Below are 20,167 nucleotides of genomic sequence, written 5' to 3' on the forward strand. Positions count from 1 at the left end.
AAATATTTCAAATTGCTTGAACTGAACTTGAATTCACTGAATTAAAAGAAGAATTAAAAGTCACCATCAGCCCAGTGTTCATAAGCACAACCACTGCCCCATCTTTAAAAAACGTTCCAACCGTTTTAAAATAAACATCTCATATCCAATTAGATTTAATTAATCACTGACTGAAATAATATTGTTGTTTGTTTGTTTTATATTGATATACCTTAATTACCTTTATCCACACTTTATTCAAAACAGATTAGAGGAATGAATGAACCACACAAAATCAAATTAAGATGTTTTTTTCTGTTCTAGGATGTGATTTTTTTCCATACTGTCACTGTTGTAAGACAGCCAAGAGGCCACAGCAACCTCACAGGAGATGTAATCTAGTTTAAAGACATTTACTGAAGTATTTTCAAATGAAATTACATCTCAGTAGGTAGACAACATTGAGTATACATCAAGTATTTGTCTTAATACATGTAGTCCTAAAACGAGTTGAAACTTGAATTCAGCATGTTATTTCCATTGGTGCTTCAACATGTATTAAATCCTGTATACAGTTCACATACACAAAAAAACTTTGAACACTAGAACAGCCAATAGAACAGCCAGCCTGGCTTTGAAATAGTTTTCAAAGGTCAATGTGGTTGCTCCTTTTACAGCAAGGATTGACATTATGTCACCATCTCATTTAGCACCTCAGTCAATCTTTATATCAAGTTTTTACAAGGCTGTCACCCTTTGTTTCACTGTGAGAATTAAGTAGCAGAGTTCATCTGTAGCAGAAGTTTTCATTACTTTATTGGTTTATATAGCAAACTTCAAAGAATAAAAACCACAAAATGCTTGAGAATAATATAAAACAGATATACATAACACAGCACAATTGAACATACAGCACAAATCTAGTTAAATGCCAGTCTAAATAAATGAGTCTTAAGCTGCTGTTCTAAAAGATCAGAAATGTAGGCAGGAGCGTCACGATTCAGAGCTTTAAAAGTCAGTACAAAGATTTTGTACAAAGATTTTTAGATGAATTCTAAAATGTTTCATGCTTTTACTTTAAAATTACTGTGACACACACACGCACACGCACACACACACACACAAACAAAAGAATGTGCTAACAGGACACAGAAGATGGCTGGGCCTCCCTAAGCCTGTTTCTATTTCTTCCTGTTGAAAAGGAGTTTTTCCTTCCTGGTGTTGCCAGTGCTTGCTCATAGGGGGTTGTCTTACAAATATTGCAACTGTTGTGGTAATGCTATGTAAATAAAACTGAATGTAATTAAACAGAATATCTCGATACTGTACATATTTCCTGTTTGTATCTATGCAAGCTACACAGGCACATAGTTCAGAGTATTTTTGGTCACATGTACTGAGGTGAGTTAGGCTTATGTTTAGGGCTGTAGTTTTTCTGGAAATTAAATAATTCACCCAGCCTTTTTTTCTACATAGACTGCAATCAACTTTCTTGCCAATTTTCTTTGTGTTTTTCCCTTAACTATAATCACAGCCAAAACCTAAATAATGTTGAATAGGACTAATAAACTAAATGGATTAAAATATTTTCTCAAGTGGAATGCTTAAATTAGTTTTTGAGGATTTGGGTTATGAACCTTTCACATGCCATGGTAAAATGGCAATGATAGTCTGCTTATATATAAATATACCTAATGGCATTTTAATTTAAAATTAACATTGAAAGAACCTGTTTATAATTAGGTTAGGTTTATAGTTTTTTAATATTATTTTATAATAGATAATAAACACTTCACCTAAACTCACTCAGTCAGTGCTTTGTGTCTCAGATATTTCTCCAAGCAGTAGACAGCAATGGGATCTCTGTCTGCATCAAACTTATTGGCAAAAAGGTGATGCTGTTCAATCAACCACTGCAGGTCTCCAGCACCATACACACATATTGATCTGACGTGGTGGCCTTTACACTCTGGGTACACTGCTTGCAAGGAACCCTCTGACCCCTCATGCCAATGCCACTTTACGAGCCGTGCAATTGCATTCATGTCAGTAACGTCGAATTTACGGTTGGGCCACGTTGAGCCCGGAACACCAGGCATTCGTTGTATTGTTGCCCACAGAAACTCATCAGGACTGTAGGTGTCTTTGGCCCACTCAATGAGGGCCTGTATTTGCTCATCTTCCAACACACTGCGAATGTAGCCTCGGTTGACCACAATGTAGGCATTTCCTGAAAGTATGGGCAGATTAAAGGGAGCTGGATCCTTTGTTTTTCCTGTTCGCTGGGACAATTGAAAAATTAATATGATGGTAAGTCAATCGGAATTGAAAGTTTTTACAAAAGCAAAGAGAATTGATAATAGCTACATGATACATTAAAAAAAATATCCAAAAGAAGTACCTGGATTTGTCCATCAACTACTTGGTGAGCATTAGTTACTCTTCCCTTCTTTCCTTGAGGCATTTCCTCTGACTCCAAACTATTACCTCCTTTAAGTGAACGCAAAGCTTGCACAATTTCCAAATTAGTTTTTAGAGGGAAATCCTGACCACAGAGGTTGATGAAGTATTTCCATGTCGTACTGGTGTTATAGAGATCAGCCATGCAGTTAAGATCAGCCTGTACACGTGTCCATCCAGCGTAGACCACATTCACAGCCTCACTGACCATGAACACATTTGGGAAACAGGAAGTAATGGCCTTGATGGCAGCAAAGACTGAGGCCGGTGCTTTTTTGTCCACATGGACACAATAAATATTTTGAGGTGCGTAGATAGCTCGCAGTAGTCGCTCAAAGTTCTGCACCTAAAGATAAAAAAGGTTTTTGCTGATACTCTTCAAAAGTAGTACTTTAGATAAAAACATTATCGACATAAATGACATATTTAGAACACCCCAATTTTTCCAGTTTTTTTTTTGTAAATTATGCTTACAAGGGTGTGGTACCACAGTATGCTCAGCCACTGCTTTTATGCAAACAGAGTGGGGGCAGTTCACACTTACCTTTTTTCAAGTTATTCATTGGACTTGATGACTTGAATTGCAATAAATGATTGGAAAAATTGGGGTGTAATGTATATATGTATCTGTATATATATACAGGGAGTGCAGAATTATTAGGCAAATGAGTATTTTGTCCACATCATCCTCTTCATGCATGTTGTCTCACTCCAAGCTGTATAGGCTTGAAAGCCTACTACCAATTAAGCATATTAGGTGATGTGCATCTCTGTAATGAGAAGGGGTGTGGTCTAATGACATCAACACCCTATATCAGGTGTGCATAATTATTAGGCAACTTCCTTTCCTTTGGCAAAATGGGTCAAAAGAAGGACTTGACAGGCTCAGAAAAGTCAAAAATAGTGAGATATCTTGCAGAGGGATGCAGCAGTCTTAAAATTGCAAAGCTTCTGAAGCGTGATCATCGAACAATCAAGCGTTTCATTCAAAATAGTCAACAGGGTCGCAAGAAGCGTGTGGAAAAACCAAGGCGCAAAATAACTGCCCATGAACTGAGAAAAGTCAAGCGTGCAGCTGCCAAGATGCCACTTGCCACCAGTTTGGCCATATTTCAGAGCTGCAACATCACTGGAGTGCCCAAAAGCACAAGGTGTGCAATACTCAGAGACATGGCCAAGGTAAGAAAGGCTGAAAGACGACCACCACTGAACAAGACACACAAGCTGAAACGTCAAGACTGGGCCAAGAAATATCTCAAGACTGATTTTTCTAAGGTTTTATGGACTGATGAAATGAGAGTGAGTCTTGATGGGCCAGATGGATGGGCCCGTGGCTGGATTGGTAAAGGGCAGAGAGCTCCAGTCCGACTTAGACGCCAGCAAGGTGGAGGTGGAGTACTGGTTTGGGCTGGTATCATCAAAGATGATGACGGGTTGAGGATGGAGTCAAGCTCAACTCCCAGTCCTACTGCCAGTTTCTGGAAGACACCTTCTTCAAGCAGTGGTACAGGAAGAAGTCTGCATCCTTCAAGAAAAACATGATTTTCATGCAGGACAATGCTCCGTCTGCAGCGTCCAAGTACTCCACAGCGTGGCTGGCAAGAAAGGGTATAAAAGAAGAAAAACTAATGACATGGCCTCCTTGTTCACCTGATCTGAACCCCATTGAGAACCTGTGGTCCATCATCAAATGTGAGATTTACAACGAGGGAACACAGTACACCTCTCTGAACAGTGTCTGAGAGGCTGTGGTTGCTGCTGCACGCAATGTTGATGGTGAACAGATCAAAACACTGACAGAATCCATGGATGGCAGGCTTTTGAGTGTCCTTGCAAAGAAAGGTGGCTATATTGGTCGCTGATTTGTTTTTGTTTTGTTTTTGAATGTCAGAAATGTATATTTGTGAATGTGGAGATGTTATATTGGTTTCACTGGTAAAAATAAATAATTGAAATGGGTATATATTTGTTTTTTGTTAAGTTGCCTAATAATTATGCACAGTGATAGTCACGTGCACACACAGATATCCCCCTAAAATAGCTAAAACTGAAAACAAACTAAAAACTACTTCCAAAAACATTCAGCTTTGATATTAATGAGTTTTTTGGGTTCATTGAGCACATGGTTGTTGTTCAATAATAAAATTGTTCCTCAAAAATACAACTTGCCTAATAATTCTGCACTCCCTGTATATATTTATATATCCTTGCCCGGATGATGCGGAACCTTCTACCGCATTGCAGAAGTTGGAACAGTTTGTTGCCAGGATGGGACGGGTCCTTCAGTATCTAAGCTGCTATAGTCTGGCATATCCTGGTGTAGGTGTCCTGAAGCAGGGGGAGAGCAATCCTGCCACCACCAGCTCCTTGGTCTTGCCAACGTTCAGTAGGAGATGGTTATCCTGGCACCATGATGCCAGATTCTTCACTTTATCCATGTAGACCGTCTCATCGTTGTTGGAGATGGCAGCCAACACCACTGTGTCGTCAGCAAACTTCACAGTGGTGTTGGTGCCGTGACTGGCCACACAGTCTGAAGTGTAGAGGGAGAAGAGCAGTGGCAAGGGAACACATCCCTGTGGTGCTCCTGTGTTGATTGTGATGCTGTTAGAGACGCATCTACCCACCCTCACCACCTGAGTTCTGCCAGTGAGCAAGTCCAACACCCATGCACACAGATGGCTGTTGAGTCCCAGATCCCTCAGCTTTGTGAACAGCCTGCTGGGCACTATTGTGTTAAACGCTGAACTGTAATCAACAAACAGCATTCTCACATAGTTACCCTGTATCTTGTCCACGTGGCTGAGGGTGGTGTGCAGGATGTGGGCGATGGCGTCCTCTGTTGGATCTGTTGGGTCGGTAAGCGAACTGGAGCGGATCTGTGGTGTCTGGGATGGAGGAGGAGATGATGTTCTTCAGCAGCCTCTCGAACACCTTCATTACTACCGAGGTCAGCTGTTCTTGCCTTCTGGTAGTTCGATCCCCTCAGTTCTGACTACCTTCCTTCTCTTTGTTATCATCCGACTACACTTCTCCAGTCCAAATGACATTCCAATGTCATTGCTGTATATCCTGGTGGTGTGGATCAGTGAATCGATGTCTCGTTCACTCTTGGCATACAGCTTGATTTCATCCATGTACAGGAGGGGGCTGACAACTGCTCCATTCCATAGTCGGTATCCGTAGCCAGTCTTGTCAATGATCTCACTGAGGGGATTCAGGCCTATGCAGAACAGCAGTGGGGACAGAGCATCTCCTTGGTAGATCCCTCACTTGATGTTGACTTGTGCTGTGGGCTTGAAGTTGGCCTGTAGTGCTGTACGCCACATCCCCATTGAATTCCTGATGAAGGCTCTTAGGGTCCTGTTGATCTTGTACAATTCTAGGCATTCCAGTATCCAGGTGTGGGGCATTGAGTCATAGGCCTTCTTGTAATAAATCCAGTGCACAGGTTGGTCAGCCTGGTCTTGCAGTCTCAGCTGACTGCTCGGTCTACTAGTAGCTGGTGTTTTGCGCCTCTGGTATTCTTACCCAACCCACCATGTGCCTGTTCATCTTAGCCGCTATGATGCCTGACAGGAGCTTCCATGTGGTGCTGAGGCAGGTTATTGGTTGGTAGTTAGAGGGGATCGGTCCTTTCCGGTGGTCCTTGAGGATCAGGACTGTCCGACCTTTGGGTAGCCATTCTGGGTGTCTCTCATCAACTAGCAGCTTGTTCATTTGTGCTGCCAGGTGCTTGTGGAGTACAGTCAGCTTCTTCAGCCAGTAGGCGTGAACCATGTCGGGGCCTAGTGCTGTTCAACTCTTCATACTGGAGACCCTTTCTTGGATGTCTGCCACTGTGATGGTCACTGGACCATGTTCAGAGAGGTTGCTGTAGTCTGCCCTCAGATCCACTAGCCACTGAGCATTGCCGTTATGGGTTGCGTCCTTCTCCCATATGCTCTTCCAGTGTTGCTCCGTCTCCAGCCTTGGTGGTGCTGTTCTCATATTGTTCCCCTACCACTGAGAGTAGACCTTGGCTGGTTCTGTGGAGAACAGCTGGTTTATTCTCCTGCCTTCGATCTCTCTAGTGTACCTCTTCGAGCAGCTGGCCAAGACTGTGAGTCTTTACTTGGCAGTTTCCAAGGCCTCAGGTATAGACAGCTTGCTGTACTTCTTAGGCACCTTCACCTTCCCTGACCTGGCATCCTGGCTACCTCTTGCCATAGCATTTGTGATGTACCTTGTCAATCTCTCACTGTGAGAGCAGTCCCTTCTTTTGAATGATGGAACACTGAGCTACTAGTTGTTTTGCCGTCATTGTGGATGTTGGGTATCGAAGAATCCATAGGTCCCTCATCCTATTCATGTAACCCCTTCCGCCAGGGTTACTTGCATAGTAGCATTCCAACAACGGCCTATTTTTGTCTCTTGCCCACCGATGCCTTCTTGTTCCAGTAGCCCACTTCTTGTCAGGGTGCCCTGGTTCTTCAACACCTGACACAGACCTTGTTGATCCAGGCGACGTCCAAGCCGGCAAGCCTTCATATTTATCTGTCTCGCTCATGTCTGCGGTAGGCCCGCTTAGTAGCTTGCCATCACCAGTGTGTGAATGTGTGTGTGAATGGGTGAATGAATGTAGTGTAAAGTGCTTTGGGGTCCTTAGGGACTAAGTAAAGCGCTATACAAATACAGGCCATTTACCATTTACCATAGTTTATTTGAATAGTTCAGTTTTGCTGCTCTGATGCCTTTTTTAAGGTCTGCTCTTGCTCTGCTGTACATATCCTGGTCCCCAGATTTGTATGCAGAGTTGCGTGCCTTTAATAATGCCTGAATCTTACTTTTCATCCAGGGTTTACAGTTGAGGTAGACCTCGACCCGCTTTTCCGTCGTGACAGTGTCCATGCAGTGCTTTATGTAACCCAGCACTCCAGCAATGTGAGTCTCTAGGTCAACATGTTTGAAGACACGCCACTCTGTGAGGGCAAAACGGTCCTGCAGCTGAGCCAGAGTTTCCTCAGAAAAGGTGTTGACAGTTCTGATGGTGGGCTTTCAATTCAATTCAATTCAATTTTATTTATATAGCGCCAAATCACAACAAAAGTCGCCTCATCACTCACCTTTTCCTGAGTGATGTGTATGCTGGGACAACGAGCAGAGAGAGGTGGTCAGACATACTCAGGTGGGGGAGGGAAAGAGATCTGTAGGCTTGCTTAATATTTGAATAAACATGGTCCAAGGTGTTGTTCCCTCTCGTAGGGCATTTCACATGTTGAACAAATTTAAGCAGCACAGTTCTTAGGTATGCTTTGTTGAAGTCCCCTGCGATGATGTGTACTCCCTCTGGATATGTCTGTTGCTGTTTGGAGAGCAACTTATGCAGGTAGGCAAGCGCTAAGCTAACATTAGCATCTGGTGGTATGTAGACTGCTGTTATTAGCACTGCAGGCAGTTCTCTGGGCAAGGGAAAGGTCTGCACACGACAGACACTGCCTCTATGTCCGGGGAGCAGACTGTGGTGATGATCTTAGTGTTTGTGCACCAGCTGTTATGTGTAATAATAATAATAATAATAATAATAATAATTACTATTATTATTATAATACATTTTATTCATCAATGTACCATTGATGCCAATAGATGCTAATCTATGAAGAAGGATGCGGTGGGAGATAGTGTCAAAAGCTGCTGTAAAGTCAAGGGGAATGAGGATGGAGATGAGTCCAGAGTCAGCTGCAAGCAGAAGATTGTAAGTGATTTTTACTAGAGCTGTTTCTGTACTATGAAATAAACGGAAGCCAGACTGAAACTGTTCGTACAAGCTATTTCCAGTGAGATGTCTATGAACCTGTGCAGCCACTATGTTTTCCAGAACTTTGGCTAAGAAAGGCAGATTTGAAATTGGCCTGAAATTATTTAGATTGGAAGGGTCTGAACCATTCTTTTTCAGTATTGGAGTTATTATTGCATTTTAAAGAGAAGATGGAACAGAACCAAATAAGAGAGGAGTGTACGATATTAGCAATCAGTGGGCCAAGAGAGGTGAGTGACTTCCAGTTTACACTATATCTACTTTTAAGATTAGGCTTAAAACGTTCCTTTTTGCTAAAGCATACAGTTAAGGCTGGACCAGGTGACTCTGAATCCTCCCTTAGTTATGCTGCAATAGACGTAGGCTGCCGGGGGATTCCATGATGCATTGAGTTTTTCCTTTCCAGTCACCTTTCTAACTCACTATGTGTTAATAGACCTCTCTGCATTGAATCGTACCTGTTATTAATCTCTGTCTCTCTTCCACAGCATGTCTTTTTAGTCATAATAATAATGTGTTATTACTGGGGTATAAAACTGTACGGCATGATTCAGAGACATCTTTTCTGTGAAGACAGATGGCTGCGCTCACAGAGAGGTCCAGCCCTGTAAACCTGTAATTCCAACTGCCAAAGCCAATTAAATCTTTCTAAATGACAGATATTTCTCCTGTACTTCCTTCGAAGAAATTGAACACAACAAGTTGCTGATCCCAATGTAATTTTGGTAGTTGGAAGAAAGGAGAAAAAGAAAAGTGGAAAGGATGGCTGAAGAAGTTGCTGTCAATCGCCAGACTGGAGACAACTGATTCCACATCACGCTCACAGAAGGCCTTCAAAGTAAAGTTGAGCAGAGCCTGTGTTATACCGAAACCTGCAAAACTGAACATAAACCAAATTCAAATGTGAGCGGTGAACGGTTGAAGCCAAATTGATAGAGTGTTTATATGATATGATAAATGTTTAAAGCACAAAAGTTGGAATTACAAGTTCGGTAATAAAAGGAAAATAAAAAGGTTTTAAATTTAATATTTAAATGTTAAAGTTTAACGTTTAAATTAAGAGATTAAGGTTAAAATACATTGTTTAAGGATAAATAAATTAAAGGATAGGTTAGATTTGGTCAAGGAAGATCAGAGTTCTGGTTTGCAGTGCTTTGTGTTGTTTCACTTTAAATTTGTTTAAAAGGAAAAAGTTGAAAGTTGTAAATTGTTGGTTTTTGTATTTTATAATTTATTTTTTACATTTTATGTGGAGTGACCGGTCAGAGTGGGCACGCTCAGCTTTGCGTAACTATTTTTAAATCCCTGTAAAACTGCAACCACATAAGTTAGCGCAACAATTTTTTTTGCATATGAAACCAGAGGAGTTGTACTTCCATTTTATGCCATCAGCTTGTCCTAAGTCACAGTTTCCTTCCACATATGGCCTTGCAAAAATTTCGTAAAAAGGATTTGCAGCAACAAAATCAATATTCCAGAAACACGCTTTGCTGATAGGATCAGCTGTTCATAACACTTCCTAGACGCCAGCGCGAACTATCGCGTGTCCGCCATTACCTGCCCAAAACCGAAAGTGACGTCATTTTCTCGGAATGTAGGGGTTTTTTTTTTTTTTACTTTCAGGCCCTTACAAGCCTATCCTGGTGTTTTTAAAAGTCATGTTTGACTTTATGCTTTTCCATATCGTTTCTGGGATGCTTAGAAGTCAAATTGCACTGCTGGAAATAGTTTATTTTGATGCACATGCTGGGTTTTTTTGCAAATTTGCATTATGATATTTATTTTCTTTGTTTTCCTGCAGCATCTAAAAATTGGTGTATCTCAAAAATAAAACTATGAAGACACTCAAAATAAATTTCCTGTGGTGGGAAACTATTTTGTGCAACTTTTTTGTATTTACAGTTTTGAGGGATAAACCTCTTAAATTTCACAAATTTCAATTTTTTGTAGTTTATTGCACTTTTTTGCAATTTATGCGGTTACTATGGACTTAATTACGGTGGCCCTGAGAGGCCAAACGGACTGCAACTTCAGAAAACACCTGCAAAAAGAAAAATGCTGCAAAAAGAAAAACGCTGCAAAAAGAAAAATGCTGCATTGCAACTTCAAGAAAAACGCTGCACTGCAACTTCAGAAAACACCTGCAAAAAGAAAAACGCTGCAAAAAGAAAAACGCCTGCAAAAAGAAAAACGCTGCGAAAGCACACAAAACACAACGGAAATGTTTCTGGGGAGACAATAACCCGACGGACCAGTTGCATGAACCAAAACATGTATGTATATTCCAGATATCTGTAGTATTATTAGAATCATATTATTACAACGCATTTACCTCTCCTCCAATTCTTTGAAGTGTCTCCCAGTCCCAGCCCACTTGTTAGCATGTTTTGGTTTGTGCAACTGGTCCGTAGGGTTATTGTCTCCCCAGAAACATTTCCGTTGTGTTTTGTGTGCTTTTGCAGCGTTTTTTCTTTTGCATGCTTTTTGCAGCGTTTTCCTTTTTGCAGGTGTTTTCTGAAGTTGCAGTGCAGCGTTTTTCTTTTTGCAGCATTTTTCTTTTTGCAGGTGTTTTCTGAAGTTGCAGTCCGTTTGGCCTCTCAGGGCCACCGTACTTAATGCATAAATATTATTACAATTTGGGATATAACGGTTGTATTGATGTATAGCAACTTCAAATGCTCCCAAAAATGGCACTACAGCATGTAAAATATAAAGATAAGCTCTGGCGGACTTGGATCTATGGTAGGTCTTAAAGGGATATATAAAAGCATATTTTTATATAAACATATATAAATAAAAAACACTTTTTTTTACATTAATAATTCATTTTGTGCATACTTTTATATTGTTGTTGATAATGGCACTGAAAGACTGCTTCCAAACTACAGACTGGGAGGTGCTATCCTGCCCACATGGGGAGGATATCGACATACTAATAACAGACTATACCAACTTCTGCATGGATAACACTGTACGGACCAGGAAAGTACGGTGTTACTCCAACAACAAGCCATGCCTGACTCCAGATCTGAGGACCCTGCTGGAGCAGAAAAGGAGGGCTTTCAGATCTGGAAACAGAGACGACATGAGGAGAGTCCAGAAGGAGCTAAGGAGAGAGATAAGGAGAAGAAAGGACAGCTACAGGAGGAAGCTGGAGGAGCAGCTCCATCAGAGGAACACCAGAGGTGTGTGGAGAGGACTGAACACCATCACTGGACGGAGCACTGTGAGCAGACGGGGTCCAGAGTCTGGAGACCAGGTTTGGGCTAACAGATTGAACCAGTTTTTTAACAGGTTTGATTCAGTAGCCCTTCCCTCCCCATAAGCCAGGGCTCTTCACACCATCTTGACACCTCTCTGCGACCCCCCCCAATAGCACTGGGGACATCCCTTTTCCTTTTTCGTCAACGACTCTACTGCCTCCTCCCCCCATGCCAGTCATCAGGAGCCACCCACCCACACCCTACACTGCAGCCTCTCCATCACAACTGACCAGGTGCGAAGTCAGCTGAGGAGGATGAAAACCAGGAAGGCCACAGGTCAGGTGTCACGTCCGGTGTGGCAGACATGTGGAATTGGAGATAGGACCCAAAATGCGGCAGCTCTGGTGCAGATGAGTATTTATTTAACAAAAGAAAATACAAACAGCAATGGCGCGGGTGAAGGTGAAACAGGAAAACCTAAACTGGGCAAACTAACAAAACAAACCAGAAACGTAGATGCAGGGAGAATGGATGGAGAGACGCAGGGAGACCGAGGTAAACAACACAGACGAACCAGCAAGACACGACTTAAAAACACTCAGAGAACACAGGGAGATTACACACAGGCGGGGGACAGCTGGGAGTGATTAACGTGACGAGACTAGGGAGGCAAACTGAAAACACTCACATAAGACGCAGACCTTTACAATAAAACAGGAAACACATACACACAATGACACAACACACAAACTTCACACAGACTGGGGAACACATAGGAGCATGACAACAGGAGCACTAGAAAGTCAGAAAAAACAAAACAAAACACGAGTCCAAAACCAAAAGAAAAGAAACACACCAGAGCACAAGAAAACAAAGTCCAAAACAGAACACTTCAGGGGGCCGGCCCGGAGGCCGACAGCACAGGAGCCCGGACCGTTCAGGGGACCGGCCATGCGGAAGGCAACGGTGGCGATGAGGAAACAGTTCAGGGGGCCGGCCGTGCGGAAGGCAACGGTGGTGACTCAGGCGAAGGGAGTCTGGGGGCCGCCCACGACGGTGATGGCGCCTGGCCAGTGGCCTGGAAAGTGGCCGGTTAGCTGCAGACCCAGACGAGGCAGGACCAGGCGACGCTGAAGGCGAAGACACGGAGGCTGGACCAGGCGACGCTGAAGGCGAAGACACGGAGGCTGGACCAGACGACGCAGAGGTAGAAACAAAGGCTGCTGTAGGCGAGGATGATGAGTCTGAGGCTGGACCAGACGAGGATGAAGACTCGGAGGCTGGACCAGACGAGGATGAAGACTCGGAGGCTGGACCAGACGAGGATGAAGACTCGGAGGCTGGACCAAACGAGGATGAAGACTCGGAGGCTGGGCCAGGCGACGCAGAAGCAGAAGCTGCAGCTGGCAAGGACGATGAGGCTGCAGCTGGCGTGGACGATGAGGCTGCAGCTGGCGAGGATGATGAGGGCGCTGCAGGCGACGGCGTGGAAGCCAGAAGTGGAGACGCAGCAGGCCGGACGGGCCCCTTGGATCCTCCAGCGACGACAGGAGACGAAGGCTGGACGGACCCCTTGGACCCTCCAGCGGAGACTAGAGACGAAGGCTGGACGGGCCCCTCGGACCCTCCAGCGACGACAGGAGACGAAGGGTGGACGGGCCCCTTGGATCCTCCAGCGGAGACTAGAGACGAAGGCTGGACGGGCCCCTTGGACCCTCCAGCGGAGACTAGAGACAAAGGCCGGAGCGGTCCCACAGACCCTCCAGCGGAGACTAGAGACGAAGGCCGGAGCGGTCCCACGGACCCTCCAGCGGAGACATGAGACGAAGGCCGGAGCGGTCCCACGGACCCTCCAGCGGAGACACGAGACGAAGGCCGGAGCGGTCCCACGGACCCTCCAGCAGAAGCCATCACAAAGCCAGCAGGCATGGAGTCCACTAGCTGACACAAAGGCAACTGGCAATGCACTGAGCACTGGCTCTGCCCAGGCAACGCTGACATGGTGCAGTTCTCAGGGGGTTGCTTAAACTTCAGGGGTCCAGAATCAGCTGGGGACTGAGACCTAGCCTCTGGGGAAGCCCGGCCACTGGTAACTGAGCTGAGAGTGGCTGCTGGGCGGCTGCCACTGGTAAATGGCCTGTATTTATATAGCGCTTTACTAGTCCCTAAGGACCCCAAAGCACTTTACATATCCAGTCATCCACCCATTGACACACTGGTGATGGCAAGCTACATTGTAGCCACAGCTACCCTGGGGCGCACTGACAGAGGCGAGGCTGCCGGACACTGGCGCCACCGGGCCCTCTGACCACCACCAGTAGGCAACGGGTGAAGTGTTTTGCCCAAAAACACAACGACCGAGACTGTCCAAGCCGGGGCTCGAACCGGCAACCTTCCGATTACAAGGCGAACTCCCAACTCTTGAGCCACGATCGCTGGTAACTGAGCTGAGAGTGGCTGCTGGGCAGCTAATTGAGCTGAGAGTGGCTGCTGGGCAGCTGACTGAGCTGAGAGTGGCTGCTGGGAAGCTAACTGAGCTGAAGGTAGCTGAGCAGGCGATAAGCAGTTCGTACTGCTATCCACTGCACAAAACACAGCCCCTGAATGAACAGTCACATAGTCCGAAAAAGAGTCCTCACTCACAACAGCCGGCGAATTAGAAGTCCGAACGTCCGGCTGTGGGGTGGCACGCCAGCGGCGCGATCGACGTTTCCTCCCCGCAGACGGCTCCGACGGGCCGGGCAAGATCACATCCGGCGAGTCGGGCAGCGAGGCAGGAGTGGCTGAGAGAAGGTGAGGTGTGTGCTGGAGAAAAGCCTGCATGGTCGGAGGAAGCGACTTCAGAAGCCATGGCAGGCCAGAAAAGAGCCATTGTAGCCGGCTTTCCAAGGCGCGGCGAAGCTCCTCCGGAGGGTTCTCTAGCCACAGCCCGAGGAGAATCTCCACATTATACGTAATGTCGTCCCGGAGCTCCTCGGACGGATTTACTGCCGCTGGGTCCATGGTGGCTGGTTCGTACTGTCACGTCCGGTGTGGCAGACATGTGGAATTGGAAATAGGACCCAAAATGCGGCAGCTCTGGTGCAGATGAGTATTTATTTAACAAAAGAAAATACAAACAGCAATGGCGCGGGTGAAGGTGAAACAGGAAAACCTAAACTGGGCAAACTAACAAAACAAACCAGAAACGTAGATGCAGGGAGAACGGCTGGAGAGACGCAGGGAGACCGAGGTAAACAACACAGACGAACCAGCAACGACTAAGACAGAAGACACGACTTAAAAACACTCAGAGAACACAGGGAGATTACACACAGGCGGGGGACAGCTGGGAGTGATTAACGTGACAAGACTAGGGAGGCAAACTGAAAACACTCACATAAGACGCAGACCTTTACAATAAAACAGGAAACACATACACGCAATGACACAACACACAAACTTCACACAGACTGGGGAACACATAGGAACATGAAACGTGAACAAGGAGCGTACCGAGATAAACAAAACCACAGAATAATAATAACAACTAAAACATAAACACGGAGTCACAGACTCCAGATCATGACATCAGGATGGAATCAGCTCCAGACTTTTGAAGGACTGTGCAGATCAACTCTGTGAGGTTATCACATACATCTTTAACCTTAGGCTACGTCCACACTAATGCGTTTTCGTTTGAAAACGCATCGTTTTCTCTTCGTTTTGGCCTCCCATCCACACTGAGACGGCGCTTTCCTCAAGGAAAAACGCAGCGTTTTGAAAACGCTCTCGAAAACGCATACATTTCAAAACGCAGCTGACCCGTCGCAGTGTGGACACACGAAAACGCAGACTTTCTAAAACAATGACGTATTTTAGTCATGTGATGCAGTCATGTGACCAAATAAACAAAGATAGCGGAGTGCATTATACAGCGGTTGTTTTGATTGCTCTCAATTTTGACAGCCCTAAAAAAGCTGAATATCAGTTTGTACATGCTCCAGATAGCTTTTCTTCAAATTCTTTAATTCTCACTCGCTTTTGCGCATGCGCAGGACTGGCACGTAAGCATTTTCATCTGCTTCAATGTGGACGCACAACACTGTGAAAACGACTGAAAAAGCTAGTGTGGACGCAGAGCGTTTTCAGATGAAAATGCCGTTTTCAAATCTATCCGGGCTAGTGTGGACGTAGCCTTAGTCTCAGTCTGGAGATGGTCCCCATTTTGTGGAAGACCTCGTGCTTGGTGCCAGTCCCTAAGACAACGCACTGCAAGGCGCCAAACCACTTCAGACCCGTTGCCCTGACTTCACACCTGATGACATCTGTGCCGAGTATGGCCTGGAAGTCCCAAGGTCAAAAAGGGAGATGCCCCCTGGGGTGGTCGTGAATGACTGAGCTAAGATCCTCTGGGACTTCCAGATACAGATGGACAAAATGTTGATGGCTAACCAACCGGACATAGTTGTGGTGGACAAGGGGAGAAAGACAGCCGTAGTGATAGACATAGCGATACCGTTTGTGTGTGTGTGTGTGTGTGTGTGTGTGTATCCTGTGTTCAACTTGAGAGACAGTGTCCTTTCACCTGGTTAAGCAAAAGTCAACAGTCCTCCAGCTGACGCAGGTGACCTTAAAGTATAGGAGTACATAGTTAAAACACAGTGCCATTATCAAGGAGAATTGTTGTTCCGGCTAGCCTTTGGTAGCCTTTGGTAGCTGCATGAAGTAGACGGTTGTTTGGGTTTGAACGAACAACTGCATTCCAATTTCACAGTTGGTCTAATGTCTGTCACTGGCCATCAGGTCTCTCAATTCCCATTCCAGAGCCGTGAGCTACTCCAAGATCTTATCCATATTGCGTTCAATAAACATAGTCTGAGTATTCAAGGCTTGCCCATCGTCAATCATGTCGGCCAGCCTTGTGGGGTTTTGAACAGCTGTAACCGCTTTCTTTGTTCTTCGATAAGCCAGGTCCAAACCAGCTCTGATCAGCCTGAACTCTGTTATCATTGTCATCTCGTTCAATGCCCTCCATCAAGAGTGTGTCGCCAGGCACACGACGCAACCGACCATTGCCGATCCGGCAGCAAACGTCTTTGCAGGACAATCGGGATCTCCCAAGCCCAGGCTTCTTGTCGAGGATAGGGTGCTAATTTCGTTAAGGGACCAGTTGATCAAATCCATAATTCTTTAGGTTTCAGAGAACAAGACTGAGAGACTATCTGAGGGTTAGGGTTAGACGAGACCAGACAAGGACATAGAAGCCAATCAGGAAAGATAAGGGAGGAAGAGGGAAAAAGATGCGTCCGCCTCCACTGAGCCCGTTCACAATAAACAACTTCATTTATAAACTGAAGCTGTTTCATTTTGTGTTAACTTGTGTTATTTTTGACCAATATTTAAATTTGTTTGATGATCTGGCCTCTTGCCCTATGGTAGCTGGGATTGGCTCGAGCAGGATGAGCAGAAGAGAATGGATGGATGGATGAATCTCGGTCAAAGGAGTTTGCAAAGAAAAGCGTCTGGACTTCTTTGAGTTGCTTGAAGACGTTTCACCTCTCATCCGAGAAGCTTCTTCAGTTCTAAGGTCAAATGGCCGAGAGTCCCAGATTTAAACCCAGTGGGAGTATCCCCCCCAAAGAGGGACAAAGGACCCCCTGGTGATCCTCTAATCACATGCGCCAAGGTGTGAAAGCGGGTGTGGGACCTAATCAGCCAGGGTTTCGGGTGAGCCCATTGTGAAACCTGGCCCCACCCTATCATGTGAATTCCTGAGGTCAGATGGCCCAGGATGTGAGTGGGCGTTAAGGCGTCTGGGGAGGGAACTCAAAACTGGATTATAGATGGCAGACAGTTGGTGTCGTAAACCACCGCCTCTGTTCAAAGATGGTCGCTCACAGTGGACATAGATGGCCTCTTTCACTCCTCTTTCAAACCATCTGTCCTCTCTGTCCAATATGTGAACATTGGCATCCTCGAAAGAGTGACCTTTGTCCTTAAGATGCAGATGGACTGCTGAGTCTTGTCCTGTGGAGGTGGCTCTTCTATGTTGTGCCATGCGCTAATTCACTTAAATGAATCTCAAACATTTAAGTGTGACAACCATACAAAAAAAGGAAATCTTTTACACACAACTATGTAGAGAGAGATTTTTTTAAATCAATCTGAAGTTTAAGCATTCTTTAAACCCACTGACATAATTTTCAGTACATTTTGATAATAGAACATGCATACCTTGTGATGGACAACCATAGAGTAAGCCAGAGGAAAGTCCTCTTCTTCCTTGCTTAACGGGAATGTTATGTATTTCCTGTTTATTTGGAATTTCCTGTAAATTCAGTTTTGAGGAAGTAATATTGTTTTTAAAGCCCATATATTTAAATCATGACTAACTGTTAAAATCTGTTGAAACCTGCTATTTAAAGCACAAACCTGCAGTCTTGGGTTGCATCGATATAATACTCATCAGGAATCTGAATACTCTTCTGGAAGTCTTTGCTGATGGTCAATAATTTGGCTTGCTGCAATGCTTCCTTCTCTCCCTGCAGGATTGCTGAGCAGTTGCAAACTTTCTCTGGGCTCTCATCATCATTGGCATAATCTAGCCATTGATACCTGAGGATGTAGGCAGCACTTTTGCCTATTTTCAGTTGACTAAGTTGTGAAAACATCCATAGCAATCCCAGTACAGCAATGAACTGCAAAAATAGCTTCCAGGCACATTTTAAATATCGCATTATGTACAGTAAGAGGAGAATCTGAAATACAATAATATTAAAGCGTGTGAAAGCTGCTGTCTGTCAGACACCTCTCGCACCATAAAATGAAAATAATGATTAATGTTTGCTGATATGCAGATAACTTCCTTTCATGAAGGTATGCAAATCAGTCCATCCATTACTGCACCTGGAACCAAGAGATAATATAAGGGTAGTAGGAAAAAAAGTATACACAGACCACACACAGACCCCACATTTGCTTGCTGTTATTTATTGAAAGCAGTGTCAAGAGTTAAAAATTATCTATCTTTACCCATTTTAAACAATAGCTTCCCTATAAAGTACAATTCAACTTAAAGCCATAAATAGATATATTTTAACTTGTTAAAAGTTGCTTGTGTTGTTTTTCTAATTAGGATCAAAGATGGTTAAGAATTTCTCTAATATCACATATTAAAACCAACTTTCTTCCATGTCAGATTTTTCTTTTTTGTTTTTGCCAAATTTCACTTGAAAGTGTATTTTTTGAACTTTAGAAAAAAATAATCACATGCTGGACTGAAATGCCAAGCAACTCTGTATGTTTGGGAATCTCCATAGTTTTAACATTGTAAAAGTGACTGGATCAATTTAAATTCAAGATACAAGAGTCAAGATTCTTTATTTTTCACATGCATAGTTATACGAGCACAACCCGCAGTGAAATGTGTCCACAGTATTCATTTTTCTTCTTCCATGTTTTTTTTCTTTTAGTATAAGCCTGTGAAACCTCTTAAACCAAGGAGTTGCCACTGCAGCAAAATATAAAAATCTGAAGTTTAGAATGAGAACCAACATAAAACTTTGAAATTCAATAGTTTAAGGCAACCATAATGTAACCACGGTAGCTTCTGACCCCACTTCCGCCAGTCCCTTTATTAATGGATTGGATTTCATATAGCGCTTTTTCAAGGCACCCAAAGCGCTTTACAATGCCACTATTCATTCACTCTCACATTCACACACTGGTGGAGGCAAGCTACTGTTGTAGCCTGGGGCAGACTGACAGACGCGAGGCTGCCATATCGCACCATCGGCCCCTCTGGCCAACACCAGTAGGCGGTAGGGTAAAGTGTCTTGCCCAAGGACACGACGACCAGGACAGAGAGCCCGGGGATCGAACCGGCGACCTTCCGGTTGCAGATACGCTTCCCAACCCCCTGAGCAACGTTTTTTTTTAGCTCTATTTTGGTTTCCTGTGTTTTATTCACAAACTCAGGCTCCATAGTCGAAACCACTTCTGATAACTCATTGTCTATGAAGCTGCAGTCAGGCGCCCTGGTCCTTTACCGCGTTACAATAAGATAACAGGAATTTGCATTACAGGAAAATAAAGCAAAAGCCTCTGTTTTTAAATACAACATTCTCTGAGGAAAAAGAATTGTTATATTCCAAACAGGTGTAAATCATGACATGATTTACATAACCACTGTGTTTCACAGTATATATAATCATAAACTTCTCGTTCTTGATCTTGACGATAGTCATTTTGAACTTTCCCTTACTTAAGCAAAAGAAAAAGTCAATTCTTCTTACCTGGGATCTTCATCGTCACAGAAAAAACTTGTTTTGTTATGATAGTTTGCTCTGGTATTCCTTGTAAGTTTTCTGGTGCATCAAACCTGTACGGAACCTTTTAGTCCTTCAGTTAAACCGGTGAGGCAAATGAGATCTGAAAACATCCTCTCAGCATTTTTCAGATTAATACATTTTTAACAAACAACTTTGTTTCACACTTTCAGATCTGTAGCCATTAAAAGAGTTTGTTTAAATAAACAGATACCAAAGAGGTCTTGTAGCAAACAGAACTATACACTATAGAACTTTAACATAGAATTGGCAAGTGCAGTGTTTTTTCTCTGCAGACTTGACACCAAGAGCGACAAGCTCTTATTTTGAAAGCTAACTTGGTCAGCCCTATGTTTTTCCTCTCGATTCATAACATATGTATATATGTTTGTGTGAAGATCTATTTGTGAATCTGATTA

At 44.0% G+C, this 20,167-nt stretch overlaps 1 protein-coding gene across 1 annotated transcript; it reads right to left on the minus strand.

Moving 5' to 3' along the window:
* Positions 1 to 471: 471 nt before the first annotated feature.
* On the minus strand, positions 472 to 19,728 carry LOC116332434 (beta-1,3-galactosyl-O-glycosyl-glycoprotein beta-1,6-N-acetylglucosaminyltransferase-like). The gene is made up of 5 exons (XM_031755390.2): positions 19,716 to 19,728; positions 17,854 to 18,022; positions 17,656 to 17,749; positions 2,381 to 2,785; positions 472 to 2,261 (listed from the first exon to the last, which is right to left on the minus strand). Exons 1-5 carry the CDS (start codon positions 19,726 to 19,728, stop codon positions 1,782 to 1,784), a joined length of 1,161 nt encoding a protein of 386 aa, XP_031611250.2. The 3' UTR covers positions 472 to 1,781.
* Positions 19,729 to 20,167: the final 439 nt, after the last annotated feature.

The sequence above is a fragment of the Oreochromis aureus genome, linkage group 12 (genome assembly GCF_013358895.1).
Source record: "Oreochromis aureus strain Israel breed Guangdong linkage group 12, ZZ_aureus, whole genome shotgun sequence".
In the NCBI taxonomy this organism is placed as follows: Eukaryota; Metazoa; Chordata; class Actinopteri; order Cichliformes; family Cichlidae; genus Oreochromis; species Oreochromis aureus.